This window comes from Sceloporus occidentalis, unplaced genomic scaffold, assembly GCF_023333645.1.
Source record: "Sceloporus occidentalis isolate IW3139 unplaced genomic scaffold, rSceOcc1.0.p SCAF_4, whole genome shotgun sequence".
NCBI classification, from domain to species: domain Eukaryota; kingdom Metazoa; phylum Chordata; class Lepidosauria; order Squamata; family Phrynosomatidae; genus Sceloporus; species Sceloporus occidentalis.
In genome coordinates, this window is record NW_028316984.1 from 23,907,132 (window position 1) to 23,931,030 (window position 23,899).

Below are 23,899 nucleotides of genomic sequence, written 5' to 3' on the forward strand. Positions count from 1 at the left end.
TTGCCACATTTAGTTTTTTGTTGCCGTTTTGCTCTTCGGTCCCCTAGATAGTTATGTCTTACAGGGAAGCTTTAATTGAGTTGTTCTTCCTTTGTTTCTTGGGAACAGAGAAATAAATAACAGTTCATCAGATAGTTTAATGAATTATAATTTGAGATGCAGGGTAGTCCAGAAGATAACTCCCTTTTTAATAAGCAACAATCTCTTTTCTTTTGAAGATGTTGAATCTGATTAATTTCACTGCACAGAGACTACATTGGGGCTCTGGATGAGCCAAGAAAGAGCCAAGGGTTGTTTCTCTATTCAAGCCTCTGTAGTATATATCACTGCACTTAAGAAGCACTATATGCAGATCTGGAATGATTTGTGTCAGGCCTATTTCCAAGGGTCAGGAGACTGCTTTGCTACTTCCAACCCACCAAAGGTCACAACTGTTTTGTCATTGCTCTCTGTTGAAGAGAGGATTAGCTTGAAGGAAGGTGATGCAGAGTTTTAGTCATATTTTTTCTCCGTTCACTGAGGCTAAGGAGTTTATCACATTGAAAAACGGGATTTAAACTAGATTCGAATTTTTAAAAAACCTACAAATGCAGGAAGTTAATGACTGCCAAAGTGAATTAACGTGAAGTTAAACTGGAGGTAAAGCAGAGAAAAATGGAAGTTCTGAAAGTAAAAAACTGCCGTTTTTCTTTGCTTTACCTCTGGTTTAACTTTGCGTTAATTCACTTTAACAGTGATGTCGTCTGATAAACTTGCTGCATTTGTGGATTTTTAAAATTTAAATCTAGTTTAAATCCCATTTTTAAATCCCGTCTTTTACTCCGATTCCTGTTATCCAGAAGAAGAAGCAGAGATGTTTGAAAGCAGTTGCATTTTAGAGGGTAGCAAGAGTGTGTGCAATGAGTAGGGACACTGTTATTATTATTTCTTTGTGTAATGAGTAATGTTTTCTACTTACGGATAAAGGGAATTTTTAGAGGTATTTAGAGACAGGGATTTTACAGGTTGTATGCCATCGCCTTCTCCGTATTAGGGAGTCCCCCTCAAAGTAGAAAATAATTTAAAAAGTAGTAAAGCAACAAGTTTTAGAATTGGGCTTGGGGTCAAAATTGGATTATTAAACTGGCTACTGAAATTTTAAACTCATTGCCCCCTCCCCACATACATACATCATGCACACACTCATATATATGTATCAGGCTATTAACAGCAATGAATTACAGTTTGGGGGCTTTGCTGCGAGTGACATACAGAATTTTAGAAAGAGTAACTTTGCAAGCTCAAATTTCAGACTTAATGTAGCTGTGGGGTTATTAATTGGGGATCAAATGGATGTGATAGTGACAGTAAATAAGACACTTGCCACATAAGTGTTCCCAGGAGAGGCCTTTTTTTGCAGCAGGAAATTACCAGGAGGTCAGCATCTGGGTTACTTTGTGTTAGGAAAAAAGGGCTCCCTAGGAGGCCCCCAAAATATGGTGAAATTGCCCTCTATTTGGGCATTCAAGAGCATTAAAAAAACCTGAGCCCTGGGGACCACAAAACATCCTAGGGGGGCACATATGGCTTGTGAGCTGCACTTTTTGCAGGGGGGAAAGTTTGCTGGTTAATAGAGTGATCACTTACATTTCTTATTCATCTTGGTTGGTGGTACCTATTTTTTTTCTAGAGCCCTTTCCTTTGTGTATTCATTGTTTTCTGTTGCTTAGCATGATCTAGGACACCTTCTTACGCCTCTGCAAAATAATCCATGCTGGCTGCTGCAAATTTCATTTCATTCCATTTATTATATGTATGTGCCTCCTTATGCCTGCAGAGGCCCTCTAGGTAATAAAAGAAAATGTTTTCAAAACAATCATGTGGATAAGTTCAAATGACAATGAAGATAAGCAACCACAAATGAAATCTGTAAAGAAGTGAAGATGAGCGACGATTCATTGAAATCACCTAGTTTAAAAATTCTGATAAATTCATCTGAAGCATATTGTTCAAGTCACAGACTGCTTCCATCAATGATGCGCATGTTAAGATTTGCATTGTACATGGATTATGACCCTGAGGCAGCTCAAGATCCATATGTTTATAATCCAGTTTTGTAGTTGTTAATGAAATTAAAATAAATGTAAAAGTAACCACAAATTAACTGCTATGTGCACTTGAGGTACCATTGCATGAAATCAGACTTATAGCCTCAAATGACAGTCTTTAGAGCATGTATGGCTATGGCTAATTAGAATTGGAAATTAAAGCTGTGGCTATGAGAAGTTTTAACTGGTGTCAAACAAAATAAGATAACTAATTGTTCACAAATGGGAGATTCTTTGTTTTAGCATTAAACAGCAAAGGCAATTGCACTGTGGAAATATGCTTGCAGACTCTTGCTTTTATGATTCTTACAGCGATTTGCGATTACTTGATAAAGGCGCATTCCACGTACGCCAAGAATCTATGGAGCTCTCCTTCTTCCAGACTATCGTTGTGAAGCATATGGAATCTGCCAGAGATACTCTTTTTAAAAAGTAAGATCAGTGTATATTTTATTAGTGATGGTGTTATGTATCTTCAAGTCAACTCCAGCTTATGGTGACCCAGTTATAGGTTTTTCTTAGTTTGCTATTGGATTCCTATGAGGCTGAGAGAGTGTAACTTGCTTAATGTCACCCCATGGGTTTCCATGGCTGAGCAAGGATTTGAACCCTGGTTTCCCTGGTTTCCCTGGTTCCTCATCCAGCACTTCATGGGATGTTTTAGTTTTATTTTGTTGCTCAATACACTAGACTTATAATGTCAGTTTTCCATTGGTTGTCACCTGAACAGTTGTATACAGTTTTCCTGCTTGCCATACACATTTCTGTTCTGATGTTGTTCATTGTTTCTTCCCACCTCAATTAATAATAATAATAATAATAATAATAATAATAACAACAACAATAATAATACAATAAAAAGCCTGGACCCAAAATAGTCCCAATAAATCTACTGCTTTTCCTCACAGCGATTCTTTTTGTTTTGTACTAGACAATGTCACATTTTTGGACAAAAATGTTCTATGTCATTGCCTTGTGAAGCATGATGCAGAGATCAAAGTGGCATACTCTCATTGCCAGTATGTTGGCGTTATTCAGGTGGAGATGGGATTCTTCTTGGATGAGGAAATAAAAAGCTTAGATGGCACTCTGACCTGACCTTTACCCTGGCCTTAGACACATCCCTGCACACACAGTGGAATTCTCTGGTTAGAAAAGGCCCTCGAACTCACTTAATGCTATATTTTTATGCTGGTACATGCAGCTTAAAAGTCAGTCACACCTAATCTTGGGATTTTGTGTTCTCGATCAGTTGTCAAGAAGGATTTTTCTTCCTGTCAGTGAAGAAATAATTGATTTCGAGATGAGGTTTCTAATCTCATCCCATAGTGGGCTGTTGCATGCAGATAGCACTGGCCATAAAATTGGCAATCATACTGACATTTATTTGGGTTGGGTGTGTGAAGAAGGTAAGGGTTACATGTGGAAAGAACTTTCCTAGCAATAGTGCACTCACTACAGAGTGCTCTTCCTAATGATACCATACAAAAAGATGGTTCTACGTGGGCATTTAAATTGTTTGGCAACATCAAGATTTTATCTGTTATGTTTAAAAAAGTATGTTGTGTGTGTGTGTGTGTGTGAATGCATGCATGCATATAAAATTGATTGTACATAACCTTGAAACCTGATAAGATAAAGTGTGGTGTATAAACATTTAAAATAAATAAATATAGCAGTGTACTGCTACTTACCCTTGCATTTGCAACCCGACCTTTACTATTCAAGCATCCCAATAGACAGTGAAGAATAAATAGCCTTTAGCCACAAATTAATGATAGCATTTTCAGTATTACTCTTCGTACATTTGTTTCTACTTCAGCCATAATTTTCCTCACCAGGAAGGTACTTTGCAGGTGATTAAAAAATAGATTTTCGGTCTACTGCTTCATAGAGTAGGCAGTTGATATTGTAAGTAATTTGATTACTTCATATGAGAGGTATTCATTTGTTTGATTGATTATATTCCTCTTCTGTGAGGTCAGGATGAATAACAATTATTCTGTCTGAGACTGGGATAAAAGGCTGTGATCTTATGCATCACTTTAAGAAAGCCGAAAGGTCCTTTACTATGTGTAATGTCTGTTATAATTTTTCAATCTCAGGGAATTTAAAATGGCTTTTTAAATGGTTTGTTTGAAAACAATTTTTTTTGGTACCACGACAAAATCTTGCATAGAAGCAAAACTATTGAAAAATATGTTCAGGTGAATCCTTTCTTCAAAACTTTTCCTTATTCTTTCAGGTGGTTTCCAGAAGTGCAAAATATCTATTACCAAGGCAATAAAAGGAAGCAAGTGCCCACAAATGCCAGCAGTGCCAAATTAGAGTCTTTCTTCAACTGTGCTGCGACCTTAATGACCCAGCAACTGCAGAGTCTGGCTTTACTTTCAATGCAGGATTTCACAAATTTAATTGTACAGCCTCCAGTAAGTAGGATTCACTGGCTGGACCACAAGTCCTCTCTATGTCGGTTGCATTTTTTTCCTCACAAAATGGTATTTTTCTAAAGCGGCATTACAAGGGCAATCCTCATTTTAGAAAGATAGACTTTCGGTTTTTAAGCCTGCAGCATTTTCATGCAGTGTTCTCTTAGTAAAAGGAGAAAAAGGCATCAGCATTTCTAGACTGCCTCTGATCAACAAAGGAACACAAAACCAAGTTTTTTATTTGCCCCAGTGAGCAAGAGAGTAAAAACACAGATGACCAGAGGCAAATTTCGGAGGCAGTGCATTTGAAATATTTATTTAAATCAAAATAGAGAAACAAAGAATCAGAGTTATGAAATTAAAGTACACAAGAAATCAGAGGCAGATAAATAGATGAACGCATCCCCCCCCCCAGAAAATAGAATGTGTCAGTTAAATGAAAAACAAATTCTGTAACTATTTTCAGGCATAAGGTAAAGTGACTCTCACATATATATCTTACAGTATACACAATTTGTAAAATTTACACTAAATAACTAATAATAAATAACATTTATTAAAGTCTATGTTTGCCCTGAGTCTTGCACTAGTTTCCATTTTCAATACTGGGAGTTCCTCTAAGTGAGAAAAAAAGTATCTGAAAGTCCCAGATCTATACAGAATGTTTCTGTACAAATCAGTTTTCATCATCCCAAAGTATTTTCTCAGAACTCCTAGTATTACCAAGGATTTTTAATTTCTACTTCTCAGGTCAGTTTAAATCAAACCAGTGTTTTCCAAAATGAAATGTATTTCTACTTGGTTTTCTGTTTGTATTATCCCAGAACTAGCTAAAATGTTTACATTAAGTAAAGGCTGTTGTTCCCAGGACAGCAGAATCAGGAGAGATCAAGTGAAGGAAAGGGGAGCGTTTGCACCAAAACAAAATGATCCTAATTGTTAACTAGTGTAATACTGCTAAAGACCTTTAGCTGTTAATTCCTGAATAACAGTAAAGAAGGTTCAGTAGAACTGGGTGAAAATCAGTTCTTGAAATGATACATGAGTTTAGATATATGTGATAAGTGCCGGGGGAAGAAAGAACATAACGGAAGGAGTGAGGGAAACCGAGGATGTTTCAAGAAAGAGTTTGGATGCAAACATGGGCATACTGTAAAGTTTTTGACATATTTTTACCTTGTGAACTGCCTTCTCTGGGAGAAAGGCAATATAAAAGTGAATGGATAAATAAATAAATAAATAAATAAATAAATAAATAAATGTGGGTAAAATCTAATTTAAAAGAACCAGAAACTTTCTATATTCTCCAGAACTTTCTTCATTTCTGGATGAGCCCTGTGGCCTGAAACAGACAGGCCGAATGATGCGGTTTCCTGGCGCATTTAAATGACGCACAGCCTGAATGTGGTGGGAAACCGCACCGGATCGCGTCATTGGAAAAGAACCAGGCCAAAAAGAAGCGGTAAAAACTGCTTCTTTTTGGCAGCCCAGGTCGGAGTTGGGTTGGTAAGGTTGCCGCAGCCCCAGTACAAATAGAATCGCTGTGGTCCTTTTGCGCTATCTGTTTCAGGCCTATAGCTTACTACATTCTCATCTGTGTAGAACTTTGGCCTAAAAATTAAGGAAGAGATACATATTTTTACCTATCCCAGGCATAAGAGATTCCAGAAGCTATAGTCCAAAAAAAGCCTTCTCCAGGTGGTGAATTAACCCGCTGTCCATTGCATATAACAACCATAGAAACCAAACCAACCTATAACAAAACACTCAACAAGGTATCATTGACTCTAATTCCCTGTGGGCCAGAATGGAATCTGTTCTTTGATATGTCTGCACAAAAAAACCAATAGACTTTAGACTGGAACATAAGAGTATCAGAGGATCCAGGATACTGTGAGCCAGTACTACAGAGTGGCTATTACTTAAAGTGGCCATTGTTAATCATAGGACTAGGAAAAGCTCTATTTCTTTTTCAAAATGGCTGTTTTGATGTTTAGATCAAGATCAAAACAAGGGCATTCTATCTTTGCAATTTTGTTGTTCTTATATGGGTTGCTTTTTCAGATGTTCATGTAATAAGCAAAAACTGCCAGTCCAATCACATTGAGATAAAGTAGAACAGAAATCCTGTCATTTGTTTATTTTATTTACTTATTTATTATTTTTTTCATTATATTTCTAAAGAACTATTATTATTGATGACCAAGATCAATAATTATTATTATAACCACTGCTAATTCCATGGTCTGGATCTAGTTTTTACTTCTCACTACATCAGAACCTTTGGACTAATGCAATTTAACTGCTGTGTCAGTTTCTCACTGTTTTAATGCAGATTGGGGAATTGTCAGGGCTTGGTGAGCAGCATTGACCTCCTCAGAGGACTATGGAGGACTATAGCACCTCCAACATCCTCCCAACCCCATATTGTGCTCACTTCTGATTTCATAGTTCTACTCTAGTTCAATTAACAATTGGAGTTAGACACAGACTTATTGCTATGAGCGTTGGTCCTGATTCTTGTTCTGATAATGTACTTTAACAAATGTGTTTGATTAGATCTACCTTTCTTTCTTATGTCTGATTTAATCTTAGATGTACTCAGATGCAATGAAAACTGCATTTTATACAACATCCTATTTTACATGTAGCAAGCTGCAGCCAGCTGCTTCAAATGATTTTTTGGGCCTTTTAGTTGATAGCTTCCATCATCCCTGACTATTGGCAATGCTGTCTGGGGCATATGGGTTGGTGTCCAACAACATCTGGAAGGGTGCATGTTCTCACTCTTGCTTTAGGAGGATATATGAAGGCGTGATTTTATGCAAAGAAATTTAGGATATCTTGAGAAATAGATTGGTGCCTGAGAGATAAAGCATGACAGATCCCATTCATACTCCTGTGTCATTGTGAATTTAGTCATACTGATTTTTTACCTCAATTTTTAATTCTCTTTTGGCAGAAGTCCACTCGAGCCTTTGAACACCCAGGATTTATAATGAGGCTGATTCTAGAAAATGATGCTGTTGTATTTGAACCTGCATTTTCTGACTATGAAGCCATCTTTCTTAACATTTATTTAGTCATGGTGAAAGCTGTCAATCTCTTGCCAAGGGTAGAAACCAAACTGTATTCAAAGTGGGTAAGACATTCCCTAATGACACAGATTTTGATTCCTTGCTGTGATTCTTCTTCCTTTTCTTTTTTTGCCAGCCCTGAGCTGCAGTCTGAATTAATTTGCTTGGAAATAAGCTCTATAGCCATCATAGAGGACAATATCTCATTAGACACAGACAATTGTGACTTATGTACTCTCTCTTACTTGCAAAAGCTAAAATCATCTCAGTTACTAGGCAACCCTGTGGAAGGTGTTGGGATGCTTCAAGGGTATGATGCACTGCATGCAAGAACAAAATGGTTGAGGATATACTTCTCTGCTAGGAGCTGACAAATCTTTACCTTTCTCTCATATTACAATTGGTTTAAATTTCAAACTCTTTGCATTAATTTGGTGAAGATCTCTGCTGGGGCCAGGATCCTGAAGTATCCACTTGCCATATAGCTATTAAAGATCAACACCTTGGCAGAAATAGCATGGCAATCCTAGTTCTCCTCCTCCTCCTCTAATGCATTTGTATCCTGCCTTTCCCCCAAAGTGGAGAACCAGGAAGTTTACGAAAATGGAAACAAATACAATTAATAATATTTTACAAAGACATAAATAAGTACATGAAAGCCCAAATACCAAATCCCATCATTGTGGAGATATCTTTATTAGGATAACTAAAGTGTAAAAAAATTACACTAGCTTTGAAGCCCACTGGCTTGTTCATTGGGCAAGGATGGTTGGGGAAAAAAAACATTAAAGGGGGGAAAGTTACATTGTTAGAGTAAAAATCTGCATTTTAGTTCCTTGCGATATTATAGAGAAAATAGCTACGCAGACAGAAAATCCAGGCTTCCCTCCCCCCAAAGGTTATTGATGTAACTGGGAACAAAGGCAGTAAGAGAAGGCAATGACATTTCCTTTCTTCATTCGCAGTCACAAAATCTCTCTAACATATAAAAAGTAATGGTTTAAATGCAGTTAAAGTATCTATAGAATTAAAATGGTTTAAAGTAAATTTCTTAAAAGACAAAAGTAAAAATCAGCAAAACAGCACACTGTTAAAAGTCCTTGCAGCCAGTTTCTAAAAACCTTTCAGAACAGAAAAGTTTTCACTGGCTGAGAGAAAGTCAGTAAGCTGTTCCAGCATCCCTGTGATGGGAGTCCTAAAGTCTGGAAGAATCCACCTAGGAGGCCCTCTTATGTTCCCACCACATATGCTGGGAATGGTGTTGGGACTGAGAGAAGGGCCTTCCCCCAAAAAATTTTTAGTGCCTGAACAAATTCATTTAGGAAGATATAGTCAGTTGTTCAGATCTCCTGGACCTGAACTGTGTAGGACTTCATAAGCCATAACCAACACGTTGAACTGTGCTCAGAAAGGGACCACAACAGCCTGTGGAGCAGTTGCAATGGTAGAGCTGTGTGCTCCCAGTAACCAGCCTCAGATAACAGTAGGGTTGCAGTTTTTAGGGCCAACTGAAATTTATGAGCCTTTTGAAAGGCAACTTCATTTAGAGTGTGCAAAGGGATCTTGCAATACCAGGGACCTCAAGGAGATGGCCCCAAAGGACCACCATTGGACCACATTGAGGACGTGGCATTCAGATGACTCATGCCCCAGACACAGCTCTTTGCCAAATAAACGTCCCAAAAAGGAGCAATAAAATAGTGCTCCTTTTTGGCACCTGGTTCAGGACTGCAGTGGTGGCCTGGATCAAGGCCAGGTATATTGCGCTGTCATGGTCAGGACGAGCGGTCCTAGCATGGACCTTTTGCACCATTTGCTTTGCCCCTGTAACACAAATGCAGTGTGATTAAGGCCTGTGTCACCATGGCCAAATCAGGCACAGCTGGTGTACTAGCTTTAATTATGCAAATACACTGCTGAAATCCAAAGCTGCCAAGAGATACAAAAAGCCCAACAGAGACACACTACCTATATAGTTCCTGGCATAGATCACCCACCTAGGTGACCAAAACTGTCTCTGTCTAATCCATTTAAGCCTCGTTATTAAACTAGGCTTAAATGGATTTAGATCATCAATCTCATCTGAGAACCCTTCTAGTTGAAAAGCCACCATGTGCTCTAGTACCTTGCGCAAAAATGGAGAGATGGAGCCTGGCTGATAGTTACCCAACATGGTAGGATTCATACATTGCAAACATGGTTTCTTACTGCATGTCTACACTTACCAGGAAATGGGTGTAATGCCAGAATTGGAAGAGCTAAGCACTCAGAGCCCTTGGACTGGGTGGGTGTGTTTGCCTAGATGGGTGAAAATTTTCAAGTTTTTCTTACATCTGTTTTTTTAAACATCATCAAATATGTGAAGAAATTTTGAAACTTTTAAAAACTTATGATCAAAAATGAGCTGACATCAAATTCTCATCTGTTCCTAGCTCACAGCTGAGCCTTTCCCCTTGGCCCATGCAGCGGGGGGAGGTGGTCTACAATGACTGTGAGTGTACTTCCCTTTTGGGGATCTATAGAATAGGAAAATCTCTTCGCTATAAATTGCACCCTTGGTCTCATAACTTTAAACACTGCACTATAATTTGACTTTTTGTACAAACAAAAAGAGTGCAAGTAAAGGAACCACACCTCTCTGTTGTTTTGAAAGCCTGACACCAAGACCAGATCCTTGAACTTGAAGCCTATAATCCTTGATGAAATTTTGGAGGCGCACAAGCAAAAGATTAAAGATGAGATTGCCAAAGAGAGCATAGCACCCACTGAGCACCTCAAACTCTATGACAAGTACCAAGACTTGATCACCAAGCAATCAGAACGGGAGATTGATCAGTTCCTGTCAGAGGAGCACACTTTTGAAGAAATAACTGCACAAATTGCTAGGTTTCAAAGCATCCGGGATGAAATCCAGTACACTTCCCGAAAGGTAATGTATCTTTGCAAGGGGAAATGCACTGTTATTGAATGCCCTCCACTAGCTCTGGGTGGTGGTAGAGAGGCACCACAATTACAGTAGAATATTGGGTTCTTATTAGTTTCAGTCGCCAGCTTTGAATTATTGATAATGAACAAAATCTGTTAACGGCTATTTATTTTGGAAAGAACATACCTTTGGGTTCTAGAAGTGATGATTGTAGAATATAGTCACTGGCCACTTGTTCCTCTTCAAATGTGTTTGCAGAAAACAAACATTTTTCTTCAAAGTGGAACAGACCTAAAATATTCTGCTGGAACATCACCTGTTTTGACTGACAGGGCTGTTGCCTCAAGTTGGACCATGTGTGAGAGAATTTTTCAGAGTGCTGCTTTTTGGAGATGTTTACTCCACAGCTATGAAAATCAGTAGAAAATTCTCAGATGAAAGAGGGAAAGATTGGAGCGGAGCAGAATTGCTTTTATAGCCGACAAAGGCCTGTTTAATCCAGCAGCCTATTTTCCACAATGAAAACCAGAATCCCTTCACCATTTTTATAGGTCCATTTCCTTCCTCCTTTGCATAGTTTGGTAGAAACAGAGATTTTAGTTTTGAAAGCAAATGTTAAACAGGGCTGAAAGAAACTTCACCACTACCTTATAGTTGCTGTGGTATTTTTTCAACAACAAGACAAAAAGAAGGACACATTCCTGTGAACAATTTGCAAGATTACTTTTGGTCATTAAGAAAAGAAGGATCTATGGATCTCTTTGGATCTCTGTATGACTCTCTGTGATTCTGATAAGTGATTCTTGCTCTTTGTTATTAATTTTTTTCTCATTAATACTTGTGCTTCAGCGTATTCGTTTAGGAATGTTTGAATTACACTGCGATGAGCTGATCAGAGCCCTCACAAAGCGAGCTGATGGCATTTGTTGCAAAATTATTGCCAAAATGTTCAAAGATCATCAAGATCTTAATACAAGGTAAATGTTGTGTTTTCAAAGTTGTGAATAAATGTGTCCATGATCCACCTCTGGTCATGAGCTATCATCTATCAATAAGGAGTTGAATCCTCATTAGTTTCCAGCCAGTTCAGTGGGGCCTCGAGAAGACTGCAGGATGAACAGGAATGTGTACTCATGCAGGTATCATTGTATGCCTCAGACCTATTTTGGGAAGTTTACTGGTGGATAAGGCTGTGTTCCTGTAAAACAGAGATGGGAGAACTTCAGATAGTTTGGATCATAACTCCTACATTATCTTACCTTTGGATTGGGGTTTCTAGGACATGATGCCCAAAACATCAGAAAAACTAAGGGGTTTCCACCTCTCTTTTAAAAGATGCTTTACTCTCTTTTGTAAATCATATATCTTATGCTATTATATGTTTCACTCAAAGAGCTCAGTTAAAACACTATTTAAGATTGATGGGAATACCCAGATTGTTAGTCTTCCATCCTTCTACTCTGTTTGTATGTGTTGGCTTTTTTGGCAAATCAATTTATAGGTCTCAACACTTTTTGAGTCTCAACACTGTTGTCTTTATCTTAACTGGTGGTTTTCCCCTACTATGCCACAGATACTCCTGAGTTGTTTAATTAAGGCAATCACCCCAATTGTGGTTTGGTCATAAGTACTTGGAATAGGAAGGTTGTCTTTTTCCTTTTTCATCAGGCATAGGAAGTGACTTAATCTGTAGAAGTTTGAGGTACTGTGATACTGGCAGGTGAAGTGGAATATATCTGGAAAGTAGTTGTATATGTATGTGTTGTTTTGTTTATGCTATATTTTTTAAATGTACAATTCCAGGCTTTGTGATGAGTTTGAGAAGATAGCAGAGAAAGCTCTTTCCACTCCATCAAACACACATCAGCTGATGGAATTTAAGGTATGTGTGTCTCTTTTGAAAATAAATGGATTTTATCATTTTGAAAACAGAAAGGAAAGATTCTCTATGTTCTGGAAAAGGTTGTAGACCATGCAAAAGAACTTTTGAAAACAAGTGACCAGTAATTGTATGCTGCTCTGCATAGGTGAAGCTAAATTTGAGCCTAGATATTTTGTATGTATGTGCCTTCGAGTTGCTTGTCCATCTAGAGCAACCCCATGAATTTCACAGGATTTCACCAGCTCTCACATCACAGGTTATCAGTGTAACAGAGTTGTGCAAGTGGAAGTCTGCTCATGCACTAGGACATTCTGGATCCCTTTTCTTTCCTGTGCATCCCCAAAGTTTATACTGAAGGTTGGAGGCCCTGGGAGGGCTGCAGTCATATTGAGAAGCTGTGGCTAACTTTGTTTTCCTCTCTCCCCACTTGCACAAGGTGAGTAGGGAAGCAAAGTGGTTTTGTGAACATTATTACTTTGACTAATTAAACCATGAAGTGATCTGTAGGATGTAGTCAGTGAAAAACATCATTTTTTAAATGTGCAAGTCTAGGTTGAAGATTTCCCAGCTTAGAATTCTAACCAATGTTGTTCTGTGTGTACTGCCCACTCCACTGTTTAACAGTCTCCCTTCCTGAGCTAGTCAGGGTGGTCTGGGAGCTGGAATTGGAATCCCATCAGCTTGCAGGGCTGATGGATTTCAGCTTTCATGGTGAGACTGCGCCATTGGGAGTCACTTAGGACTTCGTGCATGCCATGGCAATCGGGGCTCTCTAAAGTGATATCTAGCCCTACTTATGCTGCTGGCCTTGTTTTCTATACTGTGTGGTATGATGGTGATCTGAGACTGGAAGAACTGTCTATAATCATAGGCAGATCACTATCTGTATAATTTCAATTGCTGGGACTCAGGCCCAAAACACATGGCCCAAAAGAAGCAGCTTCGGTCGCTTTGCAGAACATGGCATTCAGTTGATACATGCCCTCAAAATGGCTGGAGGCTGCTTTGACACCATGATGCAGTCCTTTGTATTAGATCCAAAAGGAGCAGAAAAAATCTGGCTCCTGGCCTCTTTGGAAGTGGGCTGTGTGGTTGCCACGGTCCCAAAGTGATTGCGGCTGGAGCGGCTGGAGGTCTCTCCTATAAGGCCATCTGCTTCACCCCTCAGAAACTCTTCTAGAGTTGAGGACATATTAAAATGGTCCACTTGAGGAGGCTTATGGATCTTGATAAATTCATGATGGCTCTTAGGGAGTAAGGCCTAAAAGGCACTTGATCCCACCTGATCTTGGAAGCTAAGCAGGGTCAGTCCTGGTTAGTTTTTGGATGAGAAATTGCCAAGGAATACCAGATGCTACAGGCTATATTTCAGGAGGAGCTGACAAAACCATCTCTGAGCATTTCATGCCTTAAAAAACCCTATGAAAACATTACTGTAAAAGTCCTCTTTGGACCTCACCCTTTCCCAGATAATTGCAATGATCTTGTCAGAAGTAATGGAACTCCAAACTGCTTTCATTAGTTTCAGTGGGAATTAGTCATGACTGACTTTAGCTGGATCAGGACTGATATGCCTAATGGCTCTAGTTCATAGAGAAGCATTTATATCAGTTTCTGGTTGTTGCTGTTTTTTCTGATTCTAAACCATTTCAATACAATCATGTTTTCCTTAATTGGGTCAATGTAGTAATTTCTGTTAACGGGGCTGAAACATTTGTTCTACTAGTGCTGGGATGATAATAATAAAAAATTAATATTGGGTATGGACAACCCTACATTCTGCTGATATTCTATTCCATTCTCATCACCCCTGCAAGAAATGTTCTTCTCTTCTCTTTGTCAATTTCTTAATAAGGGCTTTGGGATGTATAAACAGTAAGTGTTAAACACAAGCAGTACTTTCAGCAGGGGGATAAAATTTGTATTTTAGTGGCTTCTGTTATAAGCAATCAAAATAGCTGTAATTTATTCTAATCCTTGCTATCTAACTGGATTTTATTAACAAGTGACAGGCAATTATCCTTAAATCAGTCTTTTGAGGAAGATAAATCCAGAAATATTTTGCTGAAGTTAATTTTGAGAGGATATTAAAACTCTTTGACATACCATTATTTTGTATCTGGGCCAGTTTCCATGTCCAACATCACAGCTTGTTTGTCTAATTTGTTTCATTCTTAGACAACATACTATGAACATATACTGTAGCGCTCAAGTGTAAATCTCTCTAATCCGAAAAAGGTCTTGGCTTGGTTTCATTTATATCTGTTTAACTTTCATACTTCTTTAAGGATAATGTTAAGATACTGAAGTTTCATCCTCTGGATACAAAGAAATGTTGGCTTTGCTGTTTTCAACCATGATAGTTGGGAAATTCAAGACATTATAAACCAGCCTTCACCAACCTGATGCCCTCTAGATACGTTGGGCTTTCATCTCCCATTCGCTAACAATATCAATGCAATGCTCTGGAAGATAGTAGGATGTATAGCCCAAGACCTCTAAGGAAGTTACTGAGTTTGAAAGGTCTGTTTTAAACTGAAAATTAGCCTGGGAGGAGAAAGACGTGTTCCCTGTCTCTAGTACTGCTCTCTTATAAAAAATTTCCCCTGAAACTGGTATTTGTAGACTCTCAAAACATGATTTAAGAACATGTTTTTAAGGAAAAATTATGTTCCAGAGCAGAACTTTCCAGAACCTCCCAGACAGCTTGGGCTCTGGGTCTGGGAGTTGTAGCTTGAAAAAGTAATTTTTCCAAGCTGTGTTTCAAACAGGGATCCACATATTACATTTTTCAAATAAAATAAAATAGATCCTCCTCTTTAAGTTGTAAGCCTGTGAAGCTTGCTCCTTCATATGAATGCTTTTAGATGTATATATACAACAGTAATTCTATATTAACAAGTTCAAATTATCAACATGTAAGATAAATAAAAACTACAAGGAGCAAGTGGGTCAAACAACAACAAGTTTATTGATTAGTCAACTGACCATATCAATGGTAAAATACAAATACACTGGTACCCCGGGATACGAACGCGCCGCGATACGAAAATCCCGGGATACGAAAAAAAAAAAATTAATTAATTATTTCCGGGTTACGAAGGTTTCCCCGGCTTGCGAAAAAAAGCCGGCGCTGTTTTAAATGGAGCCGCGGCGGAGCCGCGGCTTTTCCCCATTAGCGCCTATGGGGATTCGGCTAACGAAAGTCCCCCGGGTTACGAAAATGGCGCCGGAACGAATTAATTTCGTAACCCGGGGGACGAGTGTATCAGAATATCAGAGTACATACAAAGATAAAACTGGATCACTCCTAAAACTGATATAAAATTAGCTAGAGGGTTAAGGCACATAAAAGTTGAAAGTGGTCAAATTGTCCAAGCAGAACTAATTTCAGACATTTCCTCTAATACAGAAGTTTATTGTTGTCTAACCCTGACTGGTGCAGACAAAAACCTGGCAACGACCAAGGACATACTGGGATTCTCATCTTGTAATAAGAATTTTACATAAAATTGGACCAATTGTACTGGTAAATTTTAAACACCGGAACAAGAAGAAGCTGAATTTTTCCAACTTTTCTGGGAAAATAGGCACTTTCACCCATACATATAAATGCACTGACACCAGGCCAATTCTAAAGAAGTGATCTATCCTATCTCTAACCCTAATTGTGCATATAAATGCCCCAACATAGGAGCGCATTAAAAAAGAATGGAGCTGCCATATCCAAGCGGTGGGGCTGGAAATGGTAAAAAGTGAAAGTGTGACACCTCCAATGCATATAATTACAACATGCAGGAGCCACAAGGTCCAGGAGGGGGCATGGGGTGAGAAGGACATGAAGCCAATGCGAAGGGTCACAGGTACGACTGTGTGACTGATCAGAAGGGGGCTGCCATCCAATGGGAGGGCATCTAGGGAGGAAGTGGTCACTGGTGTGGTGTGTTTGTGTGACGGTGTGCAGGGATGGTGAGAAGATGCCAAAAAAAATTACCCAGCAGTGCAGCTTCACACTGTGCTGTGCAGTCAGTCTGCACCATGCCGTCAGGCTTGGGAGTGGCCGGTGTGGGTTTGATTGGTTTTAGAAAAGGCAGCTGTGAGCCGTTTTTCTTTCTCAACTGTTTCACCCCATAGAAAATCAAATGAAAAGTTATTCTGTTGTATCGTCAACGTGTGTTTGTGTCACAGACTTAAGCACTTAGGCTCTATAAAACTAGAGAACTTGCTAGAAGTATTGTGATATTGGAAAGAAAGAGCTGGACCTTTCTTAAGAGGAATTAAAGAGAAGTGATAGAAAAACACCAAAACTTGAAAGTGCTTTTTTCCCCCATTAATAAATTAGGGACAGTGGATTTTGTGTAACAGAAGAGAACCCTCAGATATTGTGAGAATGAAAATAATAATAATAATAATAATTTGTTTTATTTATATACCGCTATAGCAATTCAACAGACAATAAATTGGAGAATCTGATAGTTAAAATGTAAGATTCAAATAAGCTTGAAATTGGGAGCCTTGACAGACCGGCATCAAAGGCCAGCATCGGGGCTGAGTGGGGGTATGGCATCTGCACAATGCACACCCGACTCCATCCCCATGCTGGCGTGATGCCATTCGCCCCACCACACGGTGGGCAGCATCATGGCGCTCCTTTGGCACTGCATCCAGATGACCAAAGGAGCACCAAAAAGCTGCAGTGCTGGTGGCTATGGCACCCTTTCCATGGCACAGAAAGAAGCCACGTTTTGCGGCACAGAAAGGAGCCTCTTTCTGTGGCTCCTTTTTGCGCCATGGAAAAGCCAGATCGGGGCCGTGGCATGTAGTTGCCATGACCCTGATCCAATGCTGAAAGGAGCGACTGCATGCTGCCCCTTAGGGGTGGTCTGTTCAGCCCCTGAGCTGAAATAATGAATTTGTCCATTAAATGGATACACATCTACCACTACTGGAAAGCTTGTAAAATCAGCCAACAGTCTTTCTGCTATGGTGTAATTTATTTATTTATTTAGCCTTTGGGTTTGAGCTAGCATTAAAGCTTCTGTTGGAATACTGATGAGATCCATTGGATTGACCTGAAGAAGAAGTCAAAGAATGGTTATCCAAGTTGCCTGAGTCTAAATACTTCTACGAGGCCAGAGATACCAAATTTGTTACAGATCTTAGCTTTTCTAATTGAGAGCTAATATTGTAGTGTTTGTGCAGTTCACACTGTTTCATAATAGTTCAGCATAAGGAGCGTTGGACTGTGGATTTTACAACAAGAAAAGAGTCTGTTTCTTGTTAAAATGCTGTCACCTGGTTCAAGCTCTGTCTCCTTTGCTAAAGGTGCACACCTCTTTGTAGTTGAAATTTCAAACACAGAGGGCATCTGCAGTGCAATAAAGTCATCTAATTTGCTTTGTTTAGAGCTGCATTGACTACTAATATTAGTGGGTGAATTGGTCCTTTTCGTTCTTTTTGTCATGTTAATGACTGTGCAAAAAGCAGGCCTTGCTCTTGTGCCCAACAGCAAGGTTCTTTGTTAGCATGAAGAGTCTGTTATTCACAGGGAGAGCAGAGGCATAACACCAATCTGGCAGCAACACACCTTACGAGCAATGGCTTTTTAGCTACATTCAGTGCAACTCAAGTGGTCAGTTACTAAGCAATTACTCTGCTTAATTAAAAGTTATAAACAGGCAATAAAGACTTAGAAATATAGAACTGTTAGCAGAAGACTATAAAATAGAAAAATATGGGGTATGAAGCAATAAAACATATTGATAAAGCCAAACAAACTGCATAGGTCCCAACAGAGCTTCCACCTCCATTGCCATCTTGGATCTCTTGGGTTAGATTCCTCAGGAAAGACTTATGGCTACTCAATTCCTGATAGCTGTTTTCACGTACCATTGCTGGGGGCAAAAGGTGGACATAACTCTTCTTGTAGAATGGGGATGGGCAACTGTAGCAGGTAAAGAGAGCCCAATTATTATTATTATTATTATTTTATCTTGAAGCCCTCTAGGAGCCTCACAGACTGCTAAAGAAATTCCTCAAAACTAGATCAGAACTAGCCAGAAATCCACTTTTGAATTTGAAAAACGGTAGTTTTTCAAATGTGGAACAATGAGGGGGTTTGGTTTACAACCTATTCAGTTGCTGAATTGTTGTTTCTGAGTGGTCATGGGAAGAGCAAGTCTTCAGATTTTATGATCAGAAAATAAAGAGCATAGAGGAGGGAGTTGAGTGGGGCTGGAGCTCACAAAAACACCCTTGGGAAGCCATGTGCCATCTTGCTCACCCCTTTTGGGCAGGAAACCAGTATAACTTACCAGGCTGCAATTGTATTTCATCGGAAATGAGCAGAGAAATGAAACAGGGGTCCCAGATGACACCCATGTGATTAAGATACCTGCACATATTTAGAATTTATGCTCATTTCTAGGAGAGAGGGAGTGATGCAGGCAGTTGAAGAAGACCTGGGGGTCTTCTCCTGCAAGTCTTTCCCCTCTTCCATAGGATCCTCTAGCTGTTATTCCATTATCCCAGTCTAAAGCACAGGTTTTCTCAGCTGTCTTTTGGAAGATAAAAGGCAGGGGATTCTGTAGGGCCAGATTACTGGTATTTCATTTGGTCCTGTTGATTGGAAGTGGTTTGAATGAGATCTGGTTTCCAACTGGTCAAGCAGGCCAAAAAGGTTTAGAAACACTACAGCATCCAGCAAATCAAATTTCTTTTTTAAAAAAACCACAGAAATAAAAGTGGGATGGGTGTATACCATCAATAGCAGGCGCAACTGCATTTGCCCCTCTTTAAAAAACTAACAAAACAAAACAAAACAAAACTATTGCCAGTTCCAACCTTAATTGAAAACCTCCAATGCTATAGAAGGAAATAATAATTATTACCTATATAAATAAAAATGTAAATGTTCATTTGTTCAAAATTTTAAATCTCTCAAAGTTCTTCACCAATTGCTTTGAAATGATGACACAACTTTCCACTCGAATACATGCATGTGCCACTGGTCACTGTGAGCTGTTGGTCACCATCCTCTGGAGTTTGCTGGCCCCTGAGGGTCCCTTTGGGACACAGAGAGTCCGGCAAATGGGCCTTGGAGGACAGGAGCCAGTGGCAAGAGCTGATCTAGACACAGATTGCTTCTCACATGTTCTAAAGTCGGCATATCAGACAATCTCTATATCTACACAGATAACGGAACAACAAAAAATATTGTATACCCACAAGCACTGTGAAATTAAATATTTCAGAAACATGCACTTTCTCTTTTCTTTCTTTTCCATTTAACCAGACTGAGCCACACCAACGTGTGGCTGGATACAGCTAGTAAATAAATAAAATACTACTGGAAGTATCAGACCTCTTAGGACCTACAATTTGGTATAATCAGCGAGACAAGTTTGAACAAAAATGCTTCATACAGGGCTTGTCACATTAACTTTTTGATTCTGTTTTCCAGCATTTCAAGCCTGGTTTAGGCTGAGCATTTACAGAAAGCACCATTGCCACCTGTATCCATGAGAGATTCTACACACTTTGCATTATGTTTAAACCAGTTTGCTGGCAGCCTGGTAGTGATTCATTTATTTTTAGGTTATTTATTCATTTAACATATTTCAACCTGTGCTACATCAAAAGACCTCAGGGTAGGGCACAGCATTAACATGTCATAATGGCATACTCCCAAGCCCACATATCAGTAGTGTCCTTATCTTGCATGTGTAGGTGTTAGAAGTACCAATTAGTCAGCAGGTGTTGACACCTTGCTTGTGTAAGGAGCTTTTAAAAAACACACCTGGCATTCTGTTTCAATGGTCCCCGCACTCACTGGAAGTATTGGAATTAGTGTGATGTTGAAATTCATGGGGTTATCATCAGTCGACAGGTGACTTTAAAGCACAGACACACACACACAGCATTAGGACAGATTTTGGGTAGCAAACATGTTCCCTGTGTTTTGTTACAGCAGCTCTGAACTCTTTTCAACTATACTTTTGAAAGTGTAGAAAGGTAATCCACACAGTTTGGCTTAACGAACAAAAGACCCACCCTCCATGTGTTATTTGATTCTATCATATCTTAAACAGCTTGCTTTTATCACACAAAAATACAGACTAGTTTTGGATCTGGACTTAATCATACTTAGTCATACTAAATCCATTAAGATCACTGGGACTTAAATTTGAATAATTCTGGATTTGACCTATTAAGTATTGAATTATTATACACAAATAAATTAGACATCATAATCTGGGGACCTTGAAATAATTTTTCCTTAACCTAAAATGGGAGTCGGCATTCTTGGGAGCCTGAAGGGCCACCTCATGTGTGGCTTTTACAGACCTCTGAAGGGTTAGGATTGTCATGTTAGATCATTGGAAGTGACAATGCATCTCTTCTGTTGTTCCAGGGCAGGGAGGCCCAAAACAGCATTCTATACACTTGCTAAATGGTTTTCATACACATACATGTTTTTTTCTGCTGAAAAAAATTCTTTGGGGCTTTTTTTTGGCATGGGGATGTGCCAGGTCTTTTAGGAGAATTGTGGGGGTCATGGGACCACACTGAATAATAATAATAATAATAGGATTTATTTATATACCGCCTAATCACTGGGAATCCGAGCGGTTTACAACAGAGGGGATAATAGACTGAACCCCCGAAGATCTACATGTGTTTCATGGGCAGCACAGTTGTTACCTGTGCTCAACGACTTTGGGGGGTATGGGCAGAATGGGGTTTTCTGATATATTCCTGTAGTGCATGTGATGAAGTGGAGTCCACAGAAGCTTATTACAGAGAACTTTTGGGAATTCTGAAGATGCCACAGGACCCTTTGTTTTGTGTGTGTGTGTGTGTGTGTGTGTGTGTGTAGGGCTGGCTCATCCATATAGGTGAACACACATAGGTGTCTATGTTTTCAGAGGCTGTAAATTCTAAAGAAAGTTTTGCACTGTCCTCCTTAAACTCCAGATAAAATTAATTTCCTGCAAAAAGTCTGGTGTCTCACTTGCATTTCCCCCTCTATCCTACACTGCAGTAATGCAAACTCGGTAGAAGACCATCCTGAAGTAAGCAAGATTTCTGCTTGCTGCTTAGTTGGTTGCATCTCTCTTTCTCAGTGATATATCTCAGTGTCGCTTTCACACACACCAGATTAATGGGAAAAATAATTGGAGGTATATCAAAAACATACATTTCCTCTTGAATATGGGATATACAGTGATTTATAGGCTACTCATAAATCTGTGTCACTCACAGATGGTTAATGCCATCTTGGATTTGAAAGCTCCAAGTTTTAGTGGCCTGACATTAACAGTAGTTTATGGTTTATCTCATGGGTAAGGAAACTTTTACTTTCTAGATGTTTTAAATAATCTCCCAGCTGCTTCACTAAGCATTGCCAATGGTAAAAGACTGGGCTAGTTGCAGTCCAGAATCTCTGGAGGGCCAAAAGTTCTCCACTCCTGGTTTGTCTGTTCCCTGTGCTCTTTTGATTTGGAACTCTTCTGAATTTCACAGGTAACATTATTGAATTTCATGATCACATCTCAGGGGATGCAAGATCAGCTTCTTGGAATTGTTGCGAGAGAGAGACCAGATCTTGAAGAAGAAAAGCAAGCCTTAATCTTGCAAGGCGCAGAAAACAAACGGTATAAAATGGGTTTCCTTTGAAAACTGTCTTGACAAAATAATAGTGGTTGAGGGAGAGGAGTAGTTAATGTTAGATATAGAATCATGTAATTGTGGTTCCACTTGGTAAAAAGCTGCTGTTATTTGATGTTACTTCATGAATGGGGTTTCTTTGAAGATGGGGTTCATGTGAGCACATCTGATCACTGTGAAATTACCCCCTCCCCACACACACATACACACTCTCACACTACCTTGTGATGAGATTGACAGGGAACTGGACCATGTCCAAGAAATGCTTAAAAATCTTATATTTTTAAAGGCCTATTCAATCTATATTGGTGTGAAGTTTAAGGTGTCTCTAAAATCAGTCCTGCAGTGGGAAGAAAATGGTATGGTAAAATTGCTTTTAAAGTTGACATAGGGTACTCCACAGAAGTTGGGAGAATCATGGGAAATATTTTGTTTTATTTTTCTTCCAATTGAGGCTTTTGAAAGAGTCTATTGAACATGACTAAGAGTTATCTCTCCAGGATGTAGCTGTAGGGTTCTTTACCAGGACAATTTGCAACACCAGTCTGTGTATCCAAGTATCACTGTTTGAGTAGTTCCTTTGTAAAAGTGCTGATCTTGATATTCTGTGTGCCCCTTCCTTGTGGTTTATGATTGTTCTGTACTGGAGCTGGGTGTCATTCGAGGCTTCATGTCAGACACTTCGAATTAAATTGGAGGTGCTGTCATGACAGAACTCTGCTTGCTGCTTTGTTGGACTGGAGACTTTCTGTTTTTATTTTTCTTTCATAGGTCAAAGATGGCCTGGTTCTTCATAGTGTTGTGGCGGTTTGCTGGCATCTTGCTAGTAATTCTTCTCCTGACGATTCTAGTCATCTTCATTCCCTGCGTCTGCCTTACAAATCACACTGTTACAAACATGTATGAGCATCCAGAACAGTACTTCCTGGGTTATTATCTCCAGCCATATCTTAAATCGTGCAATACTTGCACCTTACCAACATGATTTCAGAATTAAAAGAAGCAGTTGAATAGAAAGCTTGTCATGATGTATCTAAGAATGTGAATAAAGCTGATATCCTATCATAGTTTCCAGGTCTGGACTAATTTCTCTCACATACACTATCGCCCATCATTGTTGAGTAATATCCTTCAGTTTATGATCCACAAAACTGAAAGGAGGACACCACTGATGCGCTATACAGCTCAAGTCCAGGTTATTTGTTGGTGCTGGCCATCACCCTTCTCGCAGCTGCCTGTGGCATCAGGGAGTCCAGGAGGATCCCGATGCGGACCAGGACCCTCCTGTGTGGCGCTGCCATGTTGATCGCCGCCCTGGGGTCTTGCACAGTTGCGCACGGGTATATATGGGCACCTGCGGCTCAGGGCCGTTAGGCCAAGGTGGTCCAAGGCCAATGAAAGCTCTCAGAGGAGCAGTTTGAATCTCTCCCCCAATAGATGCCCTCTGGTTGCTCTATTGATACATTCAAATGGGCCATTAGGAAAGCTTGAGTTTGAGGGGGATTGATACATTGTCAAAGGGGCAATTGGCAGTTGGAGCTGATGTATCTTTTTGACCCAGGAAAACAGGCGCCAGGAGACCTTTTGTGTGTGTGTTTGTGTGTGTCCCCCCCAGGCACGTGGCAAAACATGCCCACAGCACAGATCAGGAATGATAGGCAGACTCAAACTGTGGATAATGGGATACATTTATTCATGTGCTTATGCTATTACAGAACAATGCACTCTGACGTCACAGATGATAGCACAGGAGCCATCCTTCAGATTCTCCTTGTCAGAAAAAAATCTGCCAGGGCATCCCTCACAGCCTCCCCTGCATCCTTCTTGGC

At 39.6% G+C, this 23,899-nt stretch overlaps 1 protein-coding gene across 1 annotated transcript; it reads left to right on the forward strand.

Moving 5' to 3' along the window:
• The first annotated feature begins 1,323 nt into the window (after positions 1-1,323).
• Positions 1,324-23,116, forward strand: LOC149313624 (dynein axonemal heavy chain 7-like). Its single transcript, XM_089523238.1, has 9 exons — positions 1,324-1,416; positions 2,400-2,519; positions 4,333-4,516; positions 7,479-7,658; positions 10,247-10,522; positions 11,369-11,496; positions 12,323-12,401; positions 21,927-22,057; positions 22,842-23,116. The coding sequence occupies exons 2-9, from the start codon at positions 2,449-2,451 to the stop codon at positions 23,053-23,055; spliced, it is 1,263 nt and encodes a 420-aa protein (XP_089379364.1). The 5' UTR covers positions 1,324-1,416; positions 2,400-2,448; the 3' UTR covers positions 23,056-23,116.
• Positions 23,117-23,899: the final 783 nt, after the last annotated feature.

Excerpts from the sequence above, each read along its gene's own strand:
- LOC149313624 (XM_089523238.1), top strand. The coding sequence starts at position 2,449 with ATGGAGCTCTCCTTCTTCCAGACTATCGTTGTGAAGCATATGGAATCT. Across the intron at positions 7,659-10,246 it reads CCAAACTGTATTCAAAGTGG|CCTGACACCAAGACCAGATC; the intron begins GTAAGACATTCC and ends TTGTTTTGAAAG. Across the intron at positions 12,402-21,926 it reads ATCAGCTGATGGAATTTAAG|GTAACATTATTGAATTTCAT; the intron begins GTATGTGTGTCT and ends TGAATTTCACAG.